Here is a 23,607-nt window from a genome sequence, read left to right as displayed (position 1 = left end):
AAAATAGAGTTTTGTATTATTTACACAGCAGGTCCCCAAATCAAATGAACACTGCCACCTTAGAAACACAGTAGGAAGGTGAGATGTAACTCACTGCCTTCAGATGCAAAGAGTGACAAATATGTTCGCATATTTCAACAGCCTTCGTTACGTATCCTGATGAACCATAAGGTACGCGAGAGGCTGGAAGACCAATGACAATTTGAACACCTTTGACTTTTTGTGATCTTATTTTCAGATTTAAAAGTTACTGCATTTTAAATTTCTTTACAACTTCACAAAGTAAAGCTAAGCTAGCTTTCTTCTCATTATTCTAGATGATCTATTGTGAACTATATGAATTGTTTCTCTGTCTACAACTCAAACATTCAAGCATACAATGAAGTTGTGTAAAATATATATGCCCACCGCTTTGCGAACAACCTAAATTCCACTTAGAGAAATGTCAACTCTTTAGTCTCCATGCTATTTCTAAAAAAAAAAACAAACCATAAAATAGACTGCCATTAAATGGTATAAGTCGATTATAAATTATTCAAGAAAGCTAAGATTAAATATTCTAAATCATGGGTTTATTTGTATTTACAAATACACTGGAAATTCTGTACATGCCCATGATCAAACTAATTTTCACTAGACAGGTGCTTTAACCAGCTAAGCCATGGCACCTCAAGCTTATTTTCTATGTACACTACTTCATTTTTGATGTGTGATTTGTTCTGACAAATCCCTTTTCAAGCTGAACACCAGGGAACAGTCTTCCAACCATAAGCATCTCTGATGAAAGCTATACAGCACCTCAATATCTGAGGACTGATAAATGCTGTTAGTATAATTGAAAACTGGAAAAAAGAAGCAGCCACCAAGATTAACTTAGCAGCAGTATTTATCTTTTTTTTTTTTTTTTTGTCAGTGGTGGGGCTTGAACTCTGGGCCTGGGCGCTGTCCCTCAGCTCTTCAGCTCAAAGCGACCACTTGAGCGACAGTTTCACTTCTGGTTTTCTGGTGGTTTATTGGAGATAAGAGTCTCATGGTCTTTCCTGCCCGGGATGGCTTTGAACCGTGATCCTCAGATGTTAGCCTCCTAAGTAGCTAGGATTACAGACGTGAGCCACCAGCACCCGGCTTGAATGTTGGTTTTAAACTAGTAGAAGTATATAGCAAGGATTGGAACCTAGTGTTTAAGGTGGTGAAAGTATTCAATATCTAACATAAAAAACCAGTGGCAATCAACATTACATCTCTTGAAATGATCATATAAGTTGGTGGTATTAGAATAAGGTCTGCATAGGGCAAGGTAACATATAAGATACTGATAAGTATTTTATCAGCAAGAGGATCGAGAGCATTTCCCAAAGCTGATTTTTGATTGGCCCAATCCATCAAACAAACCAGCCTAGCTAAAGCCAAAACTCCTAGGGTAACATTAAAATCTTCAAGTATCAAATAGCCCAAACCTGGGGCCAGGCCAGTTCTTGACATTGACAACATATTTGGGATTGTCCATGGATTTTCACACAAGCTGGTGCTCAGGTGCTGAATGGGCAATGGTCCACTCGCAGCCACGCAGGCGCCAGGCTAGCATGTCCCTGCAGAGGTGCCATGGCCCACTAGCAGCATGGAGCTCAGCAGACTGCGTGTCCAACATGCTGCTCCACCTCGCAGGCCCGGCGATCACAGAGAGGCATGGAGGCTGCGGCCTGTACGGATTCTCTAAATGTATTTATTTTTTAAAATATCTTTAAATACTTGTTACAGAGTTGTTTCCAGTTTAACCTGTAAACATATGTATACTGGATCTTAGTAAGTGTTACTCATTTGATATTTCATTTTTAACCAATGAATTGTATTTCTGACTTCTTCTATTTGGGCTCTGGGTGTATACATTGAATAAGATGAAGGTACAAGGAAGAAAAAGAGTGTTGTTTGACACGCATCTTAAATTACGATTCAATTTTTCAGTGGTAAAAGTTTTGATGTATTTATGAGTGGCATGTTGGATAAAAGCAATGTTTTGTGTATACCTTAAAGTGTTTGCACTGGTTTAAGTTAAAAACAATCTTGAATGGATGAAAGAGTTGAAATTGTGATGTACTGTACCTACAAACTGAGTTATTGTAAAAAATTATGGACACTGTAAAATTATTATAACAATTTCTCAATATATTTATAGGTCTTAGATACAATCTCTTTGCACAACTACTTGACAATAAATAAAAATTAAAAATTAAAACCAAAGGAGTCTGTACAGTATGTTCACAAATAAAATAAAATTAAATTAAAAAAAAGAAAATTAAAAATTAAAAAAATTGGTTGATCAGGCAGTTCCAATAACTTACCTCAATTCTTGCATGTTAGCCCTTGACAGTAGAGTTCTTGATATCTATCCTGATGATTCATGTCATAATATAGTTTATTAATTTGTTTTGAGTAAAACAATTGTCCCTTGATGAGTTGCAATGAAATTATTTTTCCTGTTCAAAGTAAGTGCTTCATGTCCGTCTAGCAATAGGTCAATAGGCTACATAGGCAGTGTAAATAAGCAAAAACTGTAATAAATACAAGATTTCCCCTTGCAGGACATTCAATTTACTCTTTGTTGGTTTTCTTTCTCAATTTCATTGTTGACCAGTTTAATAAGGGCAAGGAAACTAATGGTTGCCTAGAATGGAAATTGGCAGTGTAAAATATTACATACCAAGATATTTAAGGAATATTTTTATAGAATGTAAACATGTTGCTCTAACTAATGGTGGTACACTGCTGAGATTGTACAATTACTCAAGTTCCTAGAATTGCATGACATAAATTGATGGTATTTATGCTGTATAAGTTATTTCTCTACAAAATTGAAAAGGCAAATACATATTTCTGAGTTTGGATTACTACATTATACAAATTTAAACTCAGATCCAAGTTTATGGGATTAAATCAAAGCAAAGAAAGTATAAAAAAGAAAACAGACACTAGAAAAATTATTACAGCAATTTCTCTATCTAGATAATTTGGACATATAATAAATACTCGGTTAATTTAAAGTCAGTGTTGAAGATGTAGTCTGAATTCCAAATCCATAACTATATTCTAATAATATAATAAATATTTTATTAATGTCTTTATTAGTTGGATTCTAAAAGTGCTACTCCAAAAAACCATTGGGTAATATATATTTCAATATCTAGCTATCATCAGGTCTTTAAGTTTTCTGTGAGTGACAATACCAACAAAACCAATCTTACTCCCTGATGCAATCAACTGTGTCCCTGTGCCTCTTTGTGTTCAAGGCTAGCGCTCTACCACTTAAGCCACAGCTCCCTTAGGGATTTTTTCTTGTAGTTTATTGGTGGTGAGAGTCTCATGGACTTTCCTGCTTGGGATGGATTTGAATCATGATCCTCAGATCTCAGACTCCTGAGTAACTAGGATGAAAGTCTTGAGCCGCTGGCACCGGACACTTGACTTTTTGGTAGTTAATTGAAGATAAGAGTCACATAGACTTTCCTGCTGGGGGTTGGCTTTGAACTGTGATCCTCAGATCTCAGCTCCCAGAATAGCTAATATTACAGGTATAAGCATTCTGTGCCTGGCTCCTTTGTTCTTGTTAATCAGCCTCTTCTGATTATTAGGTTGACCATTAACTTGCATAAGTTTTATTTAAGAATTGTTCCTTATGAACCATTGAACCCAAGATCATGTCAATTTGTTACTACATGAAATATGTAGTTGATGTCACAGCATTTTTATGTTTGTGACTGATCTCACTGAATAGTTGTGAAATAAAAATGTTAATAGATTTTTAATAATGCTTTTTCTTTGCAATAAAACTGAGAGGAACTATTGCAAATGACTTGCCATTCTACAATTTCACATAGAAACTAACAATAAAATTCATAATAAATCTGTATAGAAAATACATATAAATAATATTGGTATTTTATTCAAGTTGGAGGCATCTTGGTGATGCTATATATTTTTGCTGTATATTATTAACTCTTGTATATGCAAGTATATCTTAGATACAAAGTCCTATATGTATCACTTAGATTTGTTTGAGAAAGCTTCCACATTTACATATGTACACTCTTGATTTAATTCAAGTAAGGAGATCAGTTCTTGCTGGCACCATATTGGCCACATGGTGGATTGTAGGGTCTGGCATCTTATCTTCATGATGGGGAAAGGAAAAGCCCCTGCCCATCACCTGCCTCCCAGGTGATAGGCATGCCTGGATCCCTGGAGAAAGGGGTGGGCATTTGGCTGATAGGTTACTGAATCTGTCAGTCCAGTGCCTGGCCTGGGAATTTCCTGTAGATCTCCTGCCTACTTCCAACCCTATTTGCCCGGACCAGCCCAGCTGCCAGGACACCATGCCATGTGTGTCTCTGTGATCTTATCCTATGTCCTGTCTCCTGGCTTGTCTCCAGTCATCATGGCATCCTAATTCTACCCTCCATTGGAGCTGAATTGCCTTGTTGGTATTGTTTTTGTATTTCTTTCCTTTCTAGTATGTTTCCTAGCTCTGTTATGTGTATTTGCATACTGCAGGCCTTTGTAACAACTGGTGGCCTGCAGCCTGTTAACTGTATAATAAAGACTCCAATATTCTACATTTTAAAATGTGGCTTCTGGGATGATTTACTGTACAATACATGATCAGATAGATAGGTGTAATTTACTCTCCTCTTTTCTTAGGTAGAAATGAAATGGCTACAAATGATGGGAACAGAACTGAAGCTGTTGAGTTCTTCCTTATGGGATTCTCAGACTCTTTGCAGGATCAGATCACACATGGCATTTTATTTTTGCTAGTTTATCTGGCAGCTCTTACAGGGAACCTGCTCATCATCGTGCTTACCACTGTGGATATCCACCTGCAAACGCCAATGTACTTCTTTTTAAGAAATTTGTCTTTCTTAGATTTTTGCTATATTTCTGTCACTGTTCCTAAATCAATTGTCAATTCCTTTACTCATAATACTTTCATCTCTTTCTTTGAATGTGCTCTGCAAGTATTCTTTTTCATGGACTTGGCTTCCACTGAGACGGCCATTCTTACAGTGATGTCCTACGACCGCTATGTGGCCATCTGCCGGCCCTTACACTATGAGGTCATCATGAACCAAGGTGCCTGTGTCAAGATGATGACCATGTCGTGGCTCAGTGGCGCCATCTCTGGGTTCTTACATGTGACATCTACTTTCTCCTTACCATTCTGTGGGTCCTATACAATTCATCATTTTTTCTGTGATATTCCACAGCTGCTAAGCCTCTTGGACTCCAAAGTGATAATCAGTGAGATTAGAGTCATGGTTTTTATAACCAGTCTTGTGATAATCTGCTTTGTTTCAATTACTGTCTCGTATGTGTACATTTTCTCCACCATCTTGAGGATTCCATCCAAGGTGGGTAGATCAAAAACATTTTCCACCTGCATTCCACACCTTGTGGTGGTGACACTCTTTCTAGTATCTGGTAGCATTGCCTATGTGAAGCCAATTTCAAATTCCCCTTCCTTTGCAGACCTTCTCCTGCCTGTGTTCTACACAGTTGTACCTCCCACCCTGAATCCCATCATCTACAGTCTGAGGAATAAGGACATGAAGGCAGCTCTCAAAAGGCAGCTTGCTAAAGCAAATTGGGTCAGGGACTCATATTCATGATATTTTCTTCTAGCCAGGCAGTTGGAAAGCTTCCTGAGCGTAGATTTCCAACATACTGATGAGCCCTTTCCTCATTGTTAATTGGAAATTTTCTGTAGTCTAGAAATACTATGTTGGCATAAATCCAATCCTTTATTACAGTAGAAAATAATTTGGGTTGTGCAAAATATTAGACCTTATGAACAAATATTCATCTTAGCTGTTAAGTACTTCAATGTTTTATTAAGTTTACATTTCCTCTTTAAGTATTTTAGAGTAAAATTATACTTACATTAATTTTTATTTGGTATACATGTACTAATCCAGTAAAATAAGATTTATATATATAATAAAAACAACCAAATAAAAATAAACCATTAAGTGAAGTAAGCCAGGCTCAAAGAAATAAGGTCCCATGTTTTCCCTTGTCTGAAATAAATAGTATATGTTTGAGACAAGCAGAAAAGTCAGATAAGTTCATGTTAGGTGAAATGAACTCCAAGATAAGGACTCAAGTGGTTTTTCTTTCTTGCTATTGTTTCTAATGTATTTATAAGATGATTATTTTGTTGCTTTGTATGCCCCTCCCCCACGGTATAATCCCTGTTTTCACTGTATTTGATGTTGGTATAATTTGGGGAGGGAAAGGGAAAAACAAATTGTTTAAATAGGGAAACAGGTGGACTCATTGCAATAATTAAATGTACAAGATGCTATGTCCAAAAACAAACTTTCCAACTTTGGTAGGGAGGGGAAATCAGTGTAGTCCTGGAGATGGGAGGGCCCGGATGGTAAGGGAAAAACAAAGGAGGAGACAAACAACAATGCTTGATAAGAAATGTACTCATTACCTTGCTCATGTAATTGTAACCCCTCTGTATGGTATTTTCACAATAAAAAACTTATTAATAAAAAAATAAACCAATTGTAGTATGTACTTAGTTGTTTTCCATCATTGGAAAGTGTGATCAAATAGGCTGGGACCAAATCTTCTAAGCTCAATTATTAAACTTACATAGGAGGAAAATTTTATCTTCAATAGTCTGATAAAGAATCAGGGTTTATACTTTTTGAACATGAAGGTTCAGGTGAAAGATACTTGTTTTGATTTTTAATAAACATAATATTGTGTTCAGATAAAATGTTCTCTATATTTCTCTGCACTTTATTTCTCTAGAAAAGAACTTCTGCAAGTTATTGAGTGTCACTCCTAAAATGCTTTAAGGTATATTCTGGGTATTCACTTATACAATACAGAATATCATTGTTTGAATATGTAAAAGTTTATCTGACTAGTGCCCTTATTCTATATTTTTAAACTTTGTTTTAAATTTTATTTCTAATAGACAAATAATTGTATATGTTTATGGAGTATAGTATAATGTTTTTATAGATACTTAACCATGTAGAGTGATTAAATCAAGCTAATTAACATTTCCATAGCTTCTGATATTTATTATTTCTTTCTAGTAAGAGTATTTGGAATTTTATTTTCTCTATTTTGAAAGATACTGTATTAAATAACCATGCTGTGAAGTGCAATAGGTCATCACAAGTTACTCTTATTACTTAAATGTTATAACCTTTAGAAAAATCTTATTTTCCTCTCCTTTCTCTGGTTATCAATTCTCTATACTTTTGTGTTTGAATTTTTATAATTCCATATATAAATGAGATTATCATTCTGTTCTCTATGCCTGGCTTATTTCTGCCACCAAAATGTCCTGTGGGCGTTATGTGGAAAAACGAACTTTACAACTTTGACTGTATACAGTGGTGGGGGAGGGTTAGAGGCGAGGGGGAGGTGATTGGAAGGGATGGGAAGGGGAAACAAAGGAGGAGGCAACAGTGCTTTATAAGAAATGTACTCATTACCTTGCCCATGTAATTGTAACCCTTCTGTATGGTATTTTCACAATAAAAAAAAAGTAAAAGAAAAAAAGAAAAAAATGCCCTGTGGGTTTGCATATTTGTGTCATAAATTTCAGAATCTCCCACTTCTTCAAACTAAGTCATATTGCACTGTACATGTATAGCACTTTATTTGTGCAACTCATTTATCAGTAGGCTCCATAGATTATTTCTGCATCTAAGTTATCATGCATAAAGTTGCAATCGACATGAAAATTCATAAATCTACTGATTTAAATTCCTTTGGGTACATACCCAGAGTGTGATTCCCACTTTTAGTTTTTTTGGCTTTATGACTTGTATACATGGTAACCATTTTCTCCATCTATTCTCAATGGCATTATCTTGTATCTTTTTGATACTAGCCACTAGAATAGATATGAAGTAATATAATATCTAATTGTGCTTTCAGTTTGGACTTTGATGATGAGATTAGAGATGGAAGAAATTGGTTCATATAGATATATTTATATATACCTATATAAATATAATAATAAATATAAATATAATAAATATAAATAAATAAAATAATAAATATATAAATATAATGAATATATAACATATATTTAGATATATATTAAATATATATATTTAATTTTATTTATAACTATAAGTAGTTGTATGAACAAGTTGCCATTCAACAAAGTAGAATATGAACACATACTTTCCTCTTCCATCCTTCCCAACCCTATCCATTCCCTCAATTCTCTCTGTAGAAATGCATTGAATTTTATCAGTATATTCCCCCTTCCTCTCTTCATTCATCTACCCTCCCCCTCTTGGTCTCAGCCCCCTACTTCTAGTACACAATTCCAGGCATTTCTTTTTGAACTGTTAGTCTTCCTAAAAAAATATTGCTTAAGGTATCCCCGAATCTACCGTATTTCTATTAATACACTTACTTACATTTGGATACTACACCACAATGTGTGTGTGTGTGTGTGTGTGTGTGTGTGTGTATAATTCTAACTTCCACATATGAAGAAAACATTTATCCTATGTCTCTCTGCGCTTGACTTACTTCACTTAACATGTTTTTTTCCAGGTGTTTCCAGTATTTTGTTTAACATGGTCTTTGCTTTTGTCTTTGTAATTTGTGTACATTTTAGGATAGTTTTCTGTGGAAAAATAGTAGTTGCACTGACCATGCTGCACATACCTTGAATCCCAGCACTTAGAATACCGGAAGTAGGAGGATAATGCATATTGAGACCAGGCTACACCATGATCTCATATCTCAATAGAAACAACAAAAACACAAGAAAAACAGCCTTGGATTTTGAGAGAGAAAACAGGCTAGTATAATTGAGTAGCATAAATATTTTAATCAATAAGAAGTGATCTTTTCTCTGAGTAATTATGCTTTGTAGTCTGCCTAATGAGACGAGTATAGTTAATCCTTGTTTTCAGTTCCATTTTACTTCTCCTTTCACTGTAAGCCTCTACTTGGCTTTGCCAGTGTATTTCTGGTAACTAGCAAATGGTTGAGCCTTGTTTTAAAACCTACTCTGGCATTCTGTGTCTTTTCTTTGGAAAATTGAAATCATTAACATTTAGAGTTAGGTTAGGTATGCCTTGGGATGTTGATTTGGAATAGGAATAGGAGTAGGAATAAAGGCATCAATTGAAAGGAACTTGGAAAGGCAATGTTTGCTTCTGCAGATTGGTGTGCAAGCAGCCCAAAATCTGACAAGCACACAGAGCAGTGGCCTGTTCCCCTTTTATCTCTAATGCACTGGGCCCCGCCCCTCTGCTCAGATTGGCTGAGCTTAGGTTCACAATCTGCAACAGCATGTTTTAACTAAGGTACAGATTTCTTAAGGCATAACAGGAATGGTATTTAATTAAAGTACAACCCATGGGAGCCAACCATCTGGCCAACGCAGGAGCTTTTCATAAAAATAACACAAATTGACAGAAAGAAAGCAATACTCCTTGATAGTAAAGATGGCTTTTCTCACATAATAAGCCTTCGTGTCTTCAATATTCAGAGTGGTTACCATTGAAAAGTATGCAGTAATGCATACAATTTTGACTTTTAAAAATTTGTTGTGTTTTATTCTTTCCTAAAGTTCATTTGTTTATCTACTCATCTGGTGATAATCACTTTTGCCTATTTTCCCAGTGTTTGCCTCTTCTTCCCCACATAGAATCCTTCCGGTATATACTGCAGTGTTGGCTTAGTGGTCACAAATTCCTTTTCTTTCTGTTTATCACAGAGGGTCTTATTTCTTTTTCAATTATGAAGGATAGCTTGTGTGTGTTGTAATGTAGATGGTTTTTATTTTTTTGTTTCAGGCCTGGCCCCATTGCTCATTTAAAATTTTTTTGTGTGTTTTATTATTGTAAAAATACTGTACGGAAGGGTTACAGTGACACCATTGCTCATTTTTATAACTATTTTGTGAACTGAGATTTCATTTCCTTCACTAATGTTGTTGTCCTTTACTGTATAGTTGTTGACTTTTGGACTCATGTTGTCTAGATTTTTCATATTTCTTGTGCTTGTCCATTAGGAGTGAATCTGTGTTCAAATTTTGGGGAAGTGTTCTTAGTGTTCAGGGCAGGCCTGTGTGGGGCAGAATTGGTGTGTAGTGTCTTATCATTGGACTAAGGGTTAGCTTAGTAGCTAAACTTTCACCTACGTGCTTAGGCATGTAAGTGATCTTCAGCCCCATTCAGAGACAGGAAAACCAACTGGAAAGCTTCTTGTAGCATCTAGTGTATGAGTTGATGTTGGAAGTTGGAGGTGGGGCCAGTACAGGTCAATGTCTGCTTCCATGCTTCTTTTTCCCTAGAAGTTTCTCATAGTCATTTATTGGAGTTCAGGGTGGGCCACAAAGCAGTTTTGAAGTCTGTGGACTAGACAGGATCCTACATGATGCATAGACCCCATGTCTGTATCTTTAGTATCACAAGCATTCCAGCTTAGGGGTATCCCTTGAATGTCCCAGATAGTAGGGGAGCAAATAGAGCATTGAGTCCTGATCTGGTGGTAGAGAACTGAGGGACTTAGGTAATCTGAGTGACCTGTCAAGCATTTCACTGCTCTGTTGGATGGAGAGGGATGGTGGAAATAACCTGATCCTCAAGTCCTGTACTTAACAGCTCTCATCTCCACATCTCAACAACCATCCACAGCTCACCTCCAGCTCTTGGAGGCTGGGCATCTGCCAGCATCTTGTATCCTTAGCTTTTCTTGTAATCTTCAGGCAGTAAGGCCACAAACCACTGCATTTCATTTTTGAACCTTCCTAGTGTATCTCAGGAGGAGCACATTAGTCTGCTTGTCCAAAGATACCTTCTGTGGCTATCTCCTGCCAGACACAATAGCCACCCTCAGCTGTGGTTGTTCCTTCAAGTCCTCCAGCTTAGTCCCAAACCCCAACTGGCAGTACCCTGCAGCCAGTTGGCTCCAGGAATTGGAGAACTCTGACAGCCAAGGGGTAATTGTTCTGTTTCCGTGGTGAACCTTGGACCATGGGACTTGTTCTTTGCCAGGGAGGATAGGGCAATTGGCTACCTCAAGCTTCACTGCCCATGGTTCCTGTTCCTTAAACTCAGCAAATCCACGTCAGACCCTCTTCTCCTCCAGGATAGCCTCGTGTGGTTGTGTTTTTAAAAAATTTTATTGTCAAGGTGATTAACTGGGGGGTTACAGTTACATAAGTAAGGTGACGGAGGTACATTTCTGTTACCTCTTTCTGGACACTGTCACTAGGCATCTCACGACTTCTTGAGTCAAGTTTGTTATTTGTTTTCAGATCTTTCAAGACCTCAGATTCAACATGGTGCCTTAGATTCAACATTAGGAGCAAAATAAAGTATCTCGTGATGTGCTATTTTGTAAACAAGGAGAGTTACTTTCCACCAACAGTGAGCATAGATCTTGTAGGAGATCTAGAATTGCCTCAATGTTGGTCTAGAGCTGTATCCTGTTTTCTAATTTACCTTCTCACCTTTCTATTTCCTCATGATTTTTGGTTCTCCCATTCCTCAATCGCAATTTGGTGCATCTATATGAGGGAGCAGATTCAGATACTTATTATTTCTGACATTTGTTACTTACAAGTATCTATACAGTGTGTGTGTGTGTGTGTGTGTGTGTGTGTGTGTGTGAATTACTGGGTCTTGAACTCAAGGGCCATGCTGCTGTCCTTTAGCTTCTTTGCTCAAGGCTGGCACTTTGCACTTGAGCCACAGGTATATTGTTGGCTTTTTGGTGGTTAATTGGAGATAAGAATCTCATGGACTTTCCCGCCTGGGTTGGTTTCAAACCATGAACCTCAGATCCTGGCTTGCCCATAAGTTCTTGAATCAAATTGATAGTTTTCAAAGCAAAGCTGATTCGATTTTCATTATACCTGAGTAACATATGCATAGTTTAATTTGAAAAGGCATATGATATTGACAACTTTGAGGCATTCAACACAAGAAAATAATCTTAAATTTCAATATGTTCACATCTTATTTAATTTTCTGCTTCTCTTTTTTTTCTTTTACAGTAGTAAAAGTTGTAAATCTGGGATTGATTGCTAGACTTCAAAATAAATCTGAAAGAAAGCATTTCAAAACTAATTGTGCTTTCACTTTGAATGTGAACACATCCAAGTCATTCCTTTATACCATGTCTTCTTTGATTACTTCCTTCAGGGATTTATAGTTTTCATTATAGAGGTGTTTCTCCTGTTGAAAGTTTATTCCTAGGTATTAATGGTTTGAATGGAGTTGTTTCTCTGATTTCAATTTCATCTTGTTCATTGTTCAGATACAAAAAAAGTGCTGAATTTTGTGTGTTATTATATATGTAGATATACAACAGAATATGTTGATATACATAGAACATATTTTAAGTTTAATTATTTATACAGGCATATAAAATTCATATTAAATTTATGTGTGTATGTTGTTTGGGTACAGGATTATCCTATGTAGCCATGTTGCCCTAGGATTCACTATCTTCCTATCACAGTTACAGTGCTGAGATTGCAGGAGTATGCCATCAGATCTGGCTTAGTTTATGTTTTGCAAACTATTTGGTAAGGAGACAAAGAGCAAATAGTATAATTTTTTGAGTCATGGGAGATTCACTGGAATTATTCAAGGCTTTGCCACTGTTAAACTTTGTGTGGTTTATTGGATTGGGACATATATCTTCGGAAAATAAAGAAAATAATGAAAACAGTTTGGATGTTCCCTTAAAATGTTACCTTATAGTCTAGCCACCCTATATAGAGGTGTTTATCCAGAAACTAAAAAGATTCCTTTTTAGTTTTTGTTAGTACTTGTGATTAAGCTGAAGGCCTTGAGATTCCTAAGGAAGTGCTCTACCACTTGAACCAAACCCTTTTCCCTTTTAGGTCTATTTTTCTTGTTTTGGTTTGTATACCAAATGGTTTTCCATTGGTCTTACACAGATTTTTCACTTTTGCCCAGATGGGCCTTGGATCATGATTACAAAATAGCAGAGATTTCAGGCTGAAATCAGGATCTTGAAGAGATTTTAGTATTCTCATGCTCATTGAATCATTTTTCACACTAGTCCTATTACCATTTTAGCATGCATACATATAACCTCATTTCTCATATTTATTTAAAAAACTCTTAAAGTAATAAAAATAATGAATCTTTGCAACAAAGTAATTATTTCTTATATAACTAGATATCTAGCATAAAATTCAGCATTAATTGTGTTGTGTAAGTTGGAATAATGAACACACTTTATGTTGAACTGGCTAATACTGGCAGAAAATAAAGTTAACAAAATTAGTACAGCTTGTGTCACAAAGTATTGTAAATATATTCAATTTTTTAAACTGTGAACAAATTGTAAACACATCAGTTCTTCATTTGGGAAAGCAGGAATCAAACTGTGACAAGTTAAAATGCACCTTCTTCAATCATTGGAAAAGTGCTCAAATAAGAACAAGCAATTCAGTTATGGTGGCAGCCTGATTTTAAATTCTATATTAGTATAATTTGACTTCTATTCTAACAATAAATAGGTATTTCATATGGATTTTTATGCACACATGGGTTGAATTACTAACTACTGGATATTTGGGGTGAACTAATTAGAGAAGGCCTTGTAGGAATTCTTTCAAAAATTAGGTCCAGGGAGAGCTACCCTAGCCACTCTGGCTGGTCTAAAGTCTAGGGAATAATCTCTAATCTCCCTTTTAGGATTATAATTTTTTTTAGCCCGTTACTAATTTAAATAACAGAGCTTAAATTATAGATGCTATTCATGTGTGTGAATGGTGGCTTAATCACACATTGCTGTTGCATATGAAGGAAAATATCAGAGTATTTTTAGGGTAATTAAACAGCTTCTTAGGATGAATCTTGGGATATTCATCTCAGACAAAGTTCTATCAATTTAAGAGAGGTCTGAGTGAGTTTATTTCAGCACTGATTTCTTTCTGCTTTTATATATGAATCTGTGCTTCCAGGTCTAACTACTGTCTCTAACTTTTGTTCATGATTTACTTTTATCGCTGGAAATGTTCTTGATCTGATCCACAGTCCCATCTCTATCCATCCTTCAATGTATTTTTCTCTTTTAAAAATATTCTGATTTTCTTATTCATTTTATTCTTTTTTCCCCTAGGTATATCTACAGATAAGTTTAGAACAACGATTAAATCACCTAGGTAACACTCCAGTTTTGGTAAAAAAAAAAAAACCCAAACATAGCTTTGAAAATTGCTTTACCTCTTCAAATGTTGACATTTTGTGAGGCAAAAGTTTAACAATATATGCTTAACAATACCTGCATTTATTTTCAGATTTTTGAGAAATATAATAGGTAAGTTCATTCCATAGCATACAGAATCCATTTTAGTGTGGATATTCATGTTATAATATTTTTAATTCAAATATCCATTTTAACTAATATTTTTAAAGATAATCTTGTAAGTTTTGATTAATACAGTTGATTTTCACTGTTTTTTATGCATGTGAGAGTGAAGAGAGATACAAAAGAGAAAGAGAAAGAAAAAGAAAAAACTAAGAATTCAATAGTTAAAGTTTATTTCTTTTACATATAGTTTTAATCTATAACAAAGTTCTACCTACTTGTTTAGTAATGCTGCCTTTGGGTAATATGTAAAGCTACAACAAAATAAACTAAAAAAGCTATAAAAGATATAGAACAAATATGGATAAGGTGGAGTTTAATCCAAGATGACAGCTACATTCAGTGGGCTACACATTCTAAACATATGTAGTCATTAATGAAAGCTACAATGAATGTTATATAATTTGTTGCACTCTTTGAAGAGTTTCTCCAAATGCCATAATTATTTGGCTATGTAGACAGAGTTTTTCATAAACATGCATGTTTTCTCCAGCTGTAGTCTGTAACCTTTCAATCAATGACAGTCCTTCCCATTCTTTATGTGGTAACTTAGAAATTTCCTTCATCAATATCTGTCTTCAAAAATTTTCATTGTTCTTTTAATTTGCATGGAATCTATATGCTACAATAACCTCTGAGACAAGTGTGTGTGTGTATGTGTGTGTGTGTGTGTGTGTGTGTATAGCAGTAGTTGTAGTAGTCATAGTAGTAGTAATGTGTATAGTAAATATTCTCATGTCCTTATTATAAAAGGAAATCTACATGCTGATAGGCATAGAAATTATTTACCCAACTATCTATAGTCCTGGGAGGGAAAGCTGGAATATATCCTTCCTTTACAGCTCTCCAGAATAATGAACCCTGCCCCACACTTGGTTTTTGGACTTCTGGCTTCCAAAACTGTAAGAAATATATTTGCATTTTTTAAACCAACCACTATGGGCTACTTTGTTATGAAAATCTTACCAAACTGATCCAGTGACATTTCCTAAAATTCATAATTTGTAGTACTTTACAAATCATATGGAGATTAGAAGAGTAGAAATTCTGTTAGTTTTTGACCATATAGTATCTTAGGAAAATATGATGATAAGGTCAGAGATGGGCTCAAATCTTAACTCCTAGGTACACAGCAGACAAAGATCAGTAGGATCACAATTCCTTAGCTTGTGCAAAAAGTTAGCAATACCCTATCTACACCAACAGGCAATGGCGATGAGGGAGGCAATGGAAAGCAGGATATAGTTCTTGATGCCAGCCCATCCAAAATGTTAGGGCTTATCTGGAAAATCACTAAAGCAATTAAGAGCAAGGAATTCAGTTTAAGTAGTAGAGCATCAGTATAGCAAGTATGAGGCCTTAAATTTAAGCCTAGTGATATATATAATTTTTTTCAAAATTAAAGTATGCTTAAATGATTTTTAACATTATTATTTTCTCATTTCCTGTAATAATCACTAATATTTTATATATAAAGACTGATAGATGCCAGACATGATAATACAAGTTTTCAAACCTAGCTACTAAAAGGTAGAGACAGAGGATGGTGAATTGGAGGCCAGCTTACGCAAAGTTAGTAAGATTATATTGCATAAACAATATATGAAAAAATGGAGCTGGTAGCTCACGCCTGAAGAGATATGAGGAGGCTGAGATCTGAAGACCCCAGTTTGGAGTCTTCCCCAGCCTGGGAGAACAAATCTATGACTCTTACCTCCAGTTAACCAGCAAAAAAACAAAAGTAGAGGTGTGGCAAGAAAGGGAAAAAGCCAAGCAAGACTGCAAGACCCTGAGTTCTAGCCCCACAATTGGCACAGATAAAGAAATGAATAGAGGAAGGAAAGAAGGACAAACAAACTAGGTGTGTGAGCATTCCGATGAAAATTAATACCTTAATCCATCTCCTAAGCAACATCAATACACCTTAGTGAATATAACATTTGATTTGTAGATAATTACCAAATGAATAAGACTATCCTTTGAATTCAGTATGATTACTATTCAAAAGAGTACATGCTTATTCATTGATCTAGAATCTGTTAACTCTCAGACAGTGAAGGAGCAGGAGAGAAAGCAAAGCAAAACAAGGGCCAAATGCATGAGAATGGTGAATTATGATTGGCATCAGAGCTACTTCCCTGCTCCTCTACGGACCACCTTGTGACTTTCTTTTACACTGCCTTTCTCAAATACCATCAGTCCTTTTGAATGCTATTGGCTTCGCTCTGCAATTTAGAAAGGAAAATGAAAAATGAGACCACTGTAACTGAATTTATTCTTAAGGGCTTCTCAGATATGCCCGAAATGAAGCTTATTAGCACCTTCTTTTTCCTTTTCATCTACCTCTTTGCTGTCTTGGGAAATATCTCCATCATTGCAGCTGTGACTCTAGACAGCCGCCTCCACACGCCCATGTACTTCTTTCTAAAAAATCTGTCCTTCTTGGACATGTGCTACACCTCGGTCACTGTCCCCAAGGCACTGGCCAATTCTCTAATGGGCTCTGAGGCCATTTCCTTTGGGGAGTGTGTGGCTCAGCTCTTTCTGTTTGTAATGATGTGTGCCTCTGAGTGCTTCTTGCTCACATCTATGGCATATGACCGCTGTTTAGCCATCCATAGACCTCTCCTCTATGGGGTCATTATGAGCAGGAAGCTGTGCACAGAGCTTGTCATGGTGGCCTGGCTGAGTGGAGCTCTCTATGCCATCTTCCACACTGCCAACACCTTCTCTCTCCTTTTCTGTGGGCCCAATGTCATTGACCACTTCTTCTGTGACAGCTCCCCCATCATGAGACTCTCCTGCAGTGACTCTCACATGAATGAGGAGGTTGGGTTTGCCGTGGGTGGCTGCATTATCCTCAGTGCTTTCACCCTCACCATCATCTCCTATGTTCTCATCATCTCTACCATTGCTCAGATTCACTCAGCCAGTGGTCGTCAGAAGGCATTCTCCACCTGCTCTTCTCACCTTGCTACCGTTGTTCTGTTTTACGTCACTGGAAGCTTTGCTTACCTGAGGCCCTCTTCCCAGTACTCTCCCACTCAAGGGCGGGTAGTATCCATCTTTTACTCTGTCCTCACACCCAGCTTGAATCCCCTTGTGTACTGTCTGAGGAACAGAGACATGCAGATGGCCCTGAAGAAAGTGTTTGTTCTATCCAAGTAGATGTATTTTCCTGTGTGGAGCACATGGCTCTGGATGGTGCCTGTACTAGTTTGTTTATGCAAATTGCTCTTTCAATGAAGAGACCACTATAGTGTACCTCCCATGTAACATTGCAATAAACTATAAATTGTCATCTATTGTGGAGTTTCTTTCACCAGTTAGGCATTTTCATCACTTCTGTTCCATAACTAGTTTGTCTTGGACAAAGATAAAGTGTGGAGCCATACTATCTAGTCTATTTGGATTTTCCTTGTAAATCTGACAGGCAAAGAAGAGCAATTTGTCTATCATCTCAGTATCTCTGTACAGACAGAGGAAAGGCACTCTTTTTATGTCCTACTTTAGAAAGGCCAAGATTTCTTGATGGCTGGTTCCTGGGGAAATATGTAGACACACTCATAACTTGAGAATGAAAACTTTCATTACTTAAAAGACATAATTAGTGTCCACAGCCAACATACACTTGTGTTTTGGATATTCACTGAACATTAAATGTACTCCTGCATAAACCAAGTTGCTGGGATGAAAATGTAGGAAAGCTTCCTAGTATATAGACATGAAAATGACAGAATTGGAATATTTTAAAGAGCCTGACAGAATTAGGATATTTTAAAGAGGTCAAACAAATATTACCATTGTTTAGGTAGATATAGATTTGTTACTATGCATACATTAAGTAAAGCATGTATTTAATTTTTTCACATTTGCAAAATAAAATTTACACATATTACAATGTTCAAGATTTTGAAGCTGTAGAAATGAGAGTTACTTTTTAAAAATTTTTTTTGTTGTGAAAATACTGTATAGAGAGGTTACAATTACATGGGCAAGATAGTGAGTACATTTCTTTTTTTTTAATTTTAATTTTAATTTTTTGTGAACATACTGTACAGAGGGGTTACAATTACATGGGCAAGATAATGAGTACATTTCTTATCAAGCATTGCAGCCTCCTCCTTTGTTTACCCTTGACATCCGTGAGTATATTTCTTATCACGCATTGTAGCCTCCTCCTTTGTTTCCCCTTCGCATCCTCCTCCACCCCCTCACTAAATCCTCTCTCCTCCCCCCCATCATAGTTGTAAAGTTCCTTTTTTGACATAACGACTTGTACATCTCATTGTTGCAATGGGTCCACCTGTATCCCTATTTAAACGATTTGTTTTTTCCCTTCCCCTCCACAAATTATACCAACATCAAATATAGTGAAAACAGGGGTTATACCGTGGGGGAGGGACATACAAAGCAGCAAAGAAATTATAAATATGTTAGAAATAATCGCATGAAAGAAAAAAAAACATTTAAATACATATCTTAGGGTTCATTTCCCTAACATCAACTTATCTGACCTTTTCTGCTTGACTCAGACATATACTAGTTATTGCAAATAAGAGAAACCAGGGGCTGGGAAGGTGGCTCAGTGGTAGAGCGCTCGCCTTGCATGCATGAGGCCCTGGGTTCGGTTCCCCAGCACCACATAAGCAAAAAGAAAAAGCCGGAAGTGGCGCTGTGGCTCAAGTGGTAGAGCACTAGCCTTGAGCTAAAAGAGCTGAGGGACAGCGCCCAGGCCCAGAGTTCAGGCCCCATGACTGGACCCCTCCCCCCCAAAAAAAAGAGAAACCATGGGACTTATGTTTCTTTGGGACTGGCTTACTTCACTTAATTTTTTCCAAGTCTTTCCATTTCCTAACAAATGGGGCAATGTCATTCTTTCTGATGGAGGCATACCAGTGACTATGTTTATTGCAGCATTATTTACCATAGCTAAGATATGGAACCAACCCAGATGCCCCTCAGTAAATGAATGGATTAAGAAAATGTGGTATATATACACAATGAGATTTACTTTTGCCTGCTTTTGATAAGACACATGTTACACACATGAAAATACATCAAGTTGTACATGTGCATATTTTGCTATTCAATTACACCTCAAAGGAATGGGCAAAAAGGATCTGACCTATCTTAAAAATAACAAAATTTTTCAGAAAAATTGAATTTAACAGACATGTCAGGAATACATTTATTTTTCAGAAAAGCACAATACACATTATAGTCTCAATTACAAATGGAACATTTTCTGTGATGAACAACATTAGGCCACAAAAGTCTTAATAAAGTAAAAAGAATTCAAACAATAAAAAGCATCCTTTCGGCTGGGTGCCGGGGACTCACACCTGTAATCCTAGCTGCTTAGGAGGCTGAGATCTGAGGATCAAGCCAGCTTGGTCAGGAAAGTCCAGGAGACTCTTATCTCTAATAAACCACCAGAAAACTGGAAATGGTGCTGTGTCTCGAGTGGTAGAGTGCTTGCCTTGAGCTCAAGAGCTCAGGAACAGTGTCCAGGCCCAAAGTTCAAGCCCCATGACCAAAAAAAAAATATCCCTTCAATAATAATAGAATGAAACTAGAAATACTGGAAATTCTGCCAATATATAAAAATTTAATAGCATTTAAAAATGAATCAAAGAGGAAATCATAAGGGACATGGCAAAATGTTGAGGTGAATTAGAAAGTAAATGAAATAAATCTAAAGCAATGGTTTTCAAATAAAGTAGGATTAAGAGGGAAAGTCATAGTTGTAAATGCTTATAAAAAAGAACAAAGATCTCAATTTAGCAACCTAATGTTTTAAATAAAACATTTCTAAAAAGAAGAGGAGATTCTATATAACTGGATTCTCAAATAGTTCAAAGGTATAATAACCAAAGTCATGTGGTACTAGCACAAATATGGGAACATAGGACAAGAATGCAATAAAGAACCCAGATAAATATCCTCCTGCATTTGGTCAAGTGATTTATTGAAGAATGTCAAGCCCACAATATGGGGAAAGAACCATCTAAAGTTCAAATTTGTTTTACTTTTTAAATTATAGTTGAAATTTATGGAAATTATAAAAAAGTTTTAAATATTGATCCACCTTGATGCGATATGCATGTGCAAAATACTAAATTGGTTATAATGTATTATACAGATAATCAGTCAAAACATGGATTTGAAACCTTAAACTTCTTGAACAAACGGAAAGCATGGGCAACATAAGCAAAAATTCACAAATGATATTACATTAGATTAAAAACTTCCTTTGCATAAAGGGAAATTATGAATGATGTTAAAAGACAAGTAACAGAACGGAGAACATATTTAGAAAATATTCAAAAACTGTGTGGTAATCAAAATATTTAAGGAGCTCTTTCAACTAAATAGATATAGAGAAATATGATGTAAAAAAAGGCAGATGATGAGAACAGACATGGTATCCAAACACATCACTATTTGCATCTTTTAGTGCGGGTATTAATAAATTTACATGTGTTTATATGTAAATAATTCATATAATTTATACAATATATGCTATATATTGCATGTTTATATTAATAGATATTATATAGCATATTATAATTGTACATATACTATAAATATTATATAATAATTACACACACATGAATATATAATTAATTAAGATATGTTACTAATTATATACCAATACACATAATTAATTATAAAATTATATATTATATATTACATGTTGTATAATATATATATTAGGTAGGTCCCAGAGGTCATGCCTGTAATCCTAGCTACTCAGAAGGCTGAGATTTGAGGATCATGGTTCAAAAAGTCCCTGTGAGATACTTATCTCCAATTTACCACTCAAAACAGTGGAGCTGTGGCTCAAGTGGTAGAATGTTAGCCTTGAGCACAGAGGGGCTCAGGGACATTGCTCAGGCCCTGAATTCAAGTCCCATGACCATCACTACCACCAACAAATATATATATATATATATAATATGTTAATTATTAATCAACACAATTATATATTAATATATGAAGCATTCATATGGTAATATAGAGATGTCATAATTATATCAACATAATTACATTAATATATTAATACACTGATACAAGTATATTCATAAAACATATGTATAATTATATGTTAACATAATTAATTATATAACATATACTATTGCATATTGATATAATTATAATTACATATGAATTATATTCTAGTTTAATATGCATCTATTATACAATAATATAATTAATTGATTAATTGCAATATATTATAAAGAAATAATTTATAATAGCATGTATCATAGAAATATTTTGACAGAATAGACTAGACATTTGTCAAAAAGATATAATTCTTTGCACCTTTTAGTATGGGTATTAATAAATATAAATGTGTATATATAAGTATATGTAAGTTGACCAAAGGATTTTTTCCAAGCAAAAGAAAAACAGATTGTTTGATAGGTGTTTGATAGACTCATCTTTTTTGATAATGATTTGATTGGAGGCAGATACAAAGTTAATATTTAAAGATGAAAGCACATAAAGAGTAGAAAAGAACTTTATCTTGGGTTAGCATAAATGTCAAAAACCAGATAAAAATATAGAACATGTAGTTCAAAGAATTTCCTGCATTGAATTAAAATTTCTCTCTTCAACAAAGGACAATAGGCAAATGGAAAATATAAGTAGAAAAACAGGAGATCGTTTTTCTAGTTCCAAACTTACAAAGAATAAATACAATCAGAAACATCAGATTGGAACAGAATATTTTTTAATATCAATGAGAAAATTCTCACATTTGTCAATTATAAGAAACTCAATTTAGTAGTAACCGACAAATGCAGGTTACATATAATAAGATACAATTTAATGGACATAAGATGCCAAGAATTGGAAAGCTGGGGCTGCCTAAGCTATGGCAAAGATCGGGTGTAAGTTCCATGTTGCTCATTGTGAGAGTATAAATAACTGAAGTTATTTTTAAAGATAATATTTTTACATATAACTGCTGTATTTGTATGTGTGTAATACATGTGTATCTACTTATATAATGCTGATTTAATAAAATTTTTCATTAAGTAAATTTGATGATATATTTTAATTGGTTTCACTCTTAGCCATTTTATTGCCCATCTATAACCTAATAGCATTCCTCAAATATACTCCCTAAAATTTACTTTAAAAGTCTCTCTTTGCAAATAAGGGAAACCACGGGACCTATGTTTCTTTGGGCAAATATCATTTTATCTGATTATGTGCACCTAACTATTGAGCCTTGGTGATCTTCTTCTAAGAATATCCTCCTTGGTCTCACAGTGTGAATGTATAATGTTCTGAATAATTTGACATGTCCAAGTATATGTTTTGTCTTTTACCATTAGTGTGTTTACTTATAGACTTATAGTCACATTCTAGTTACAGCAAATGAGGGAAACCATGCAACTATGCTTTCTGCAGGTCTGGCTTACTTTGCTTAATATAAGTATTTTTCCCCAAGATCTCCAAGAAATGGAAACTAGAGCCTTTTCATTGTTTTGCTTTCCCCCCTTCCTTCATCACTGTTTTTTATTTCTACACCTTTTGTCTCATATGTAAGTTTAGCTGCTGGGGGAAGGTGTGGAGAGCATAGAAGTGGTGGGACACAAAGCAAGCAAAGGCATCAGTAATGCGCACTAGATAATATGTTGAAAATGACCTTTAGAACTTGTTTGGGGGGGCGTTCAGTAGTGAAAAACTGGGAGGCAACATGAGAACAGGCGATACTGTTCCAAAAGAAATATACTCATTACCTGACTTTTATAACGGTAACCTCTCTGTATATCATCTTTACAATAACAATAAAACATTTTATTTTTTTGTCCTGTCTTTTTTGGTACTGGGGATCGAACCCAGGACGTTGCACTTGCTAGGCAAGCGCTTTGCCACTGAGCTACATCCCAGCCCAATAAAACATTTTAATAAACTGTGATTTGGAAGGTTTGGAAGGATAAGGTTATCCATGACTTAGAGAATAAATAAATGAAATGTAGTATGTAGATAAAATGAAATGGTTAAAAGAAATGACAATATTCACTTTTAAGAGACTTTCAGTGTTCTGTTTGAGTTAGACAAAAGAAATAAAACACATTAGCTTTCAGTTATGGTAATATTTATTAGAAGGAATCAATAACATAAATCTATGTATGCACATAGCTATATTCCATATGGATTGAGCTTTATGTAACAATT

At 35.4% G+C, this 23,607-nt stretch overlaps 2 protein-coding genes across 2 annotated transcripts; both read left to right on the top strand.

Annotated features, from left to right (window-relative positions):
• The first annotated feature begins 1,547 nt into the window (after window positions 1–1,547).
• LOC122103936 (putative olfactory receptor 14L1) lies at window positions 1,548–16,573 on the top strand. Its single transcript, XM_042674620.1, has 4 exons — window positions 1,548–1,719; window positions 4,693–5,639; window positions 14,161–14,220; window positions 16,460–16,573. Exons 1-4 carry the CDS (start codon window positions 1,548–1,550, stop codon window positions 16,571–16,573), a joined length of 1,293 nt encoding a protein of 430 aa, XP_042530554.1.
• An 80-nt stretch (window positions 16,574–16,653) lies between these two features.
• Window positions 16,654–17,577, top strand: LOC122103935 (olfactory receptor 8U9-like). The gene has a single exon (XM_042674619.1). The coding sequence runs from the start codon at window positions 16,654–16,656 to the stop codon at window positions 17,575–17,577; it is 924 nt and encodes a 307-aa protein (XP_042530553.1).
• The last annotated feature ends 6,030 nt before the right edge of the window (window positions 17,578–23,607 follow it).

This window comes from Dipodomys spectabilis, unplaced genomic scaffold, assembly GCF_019054845.1.
Source record: "Dipodomys spectabilis isolate Male_0828 unplaced genomic scaffold, ASM1905484v1 ptg000019l, whole genome shotgun sequence".
Taxonomy (NCBI): Eukaryota; Metazoa; Chordata; class Mammalia; order Rodentia; family Heteromyidae; genus Dipodomys; species Dipodomys spectabilis.
This window is presented reverse-complemented; position numbering and strand designations above follow the sequence as displayed.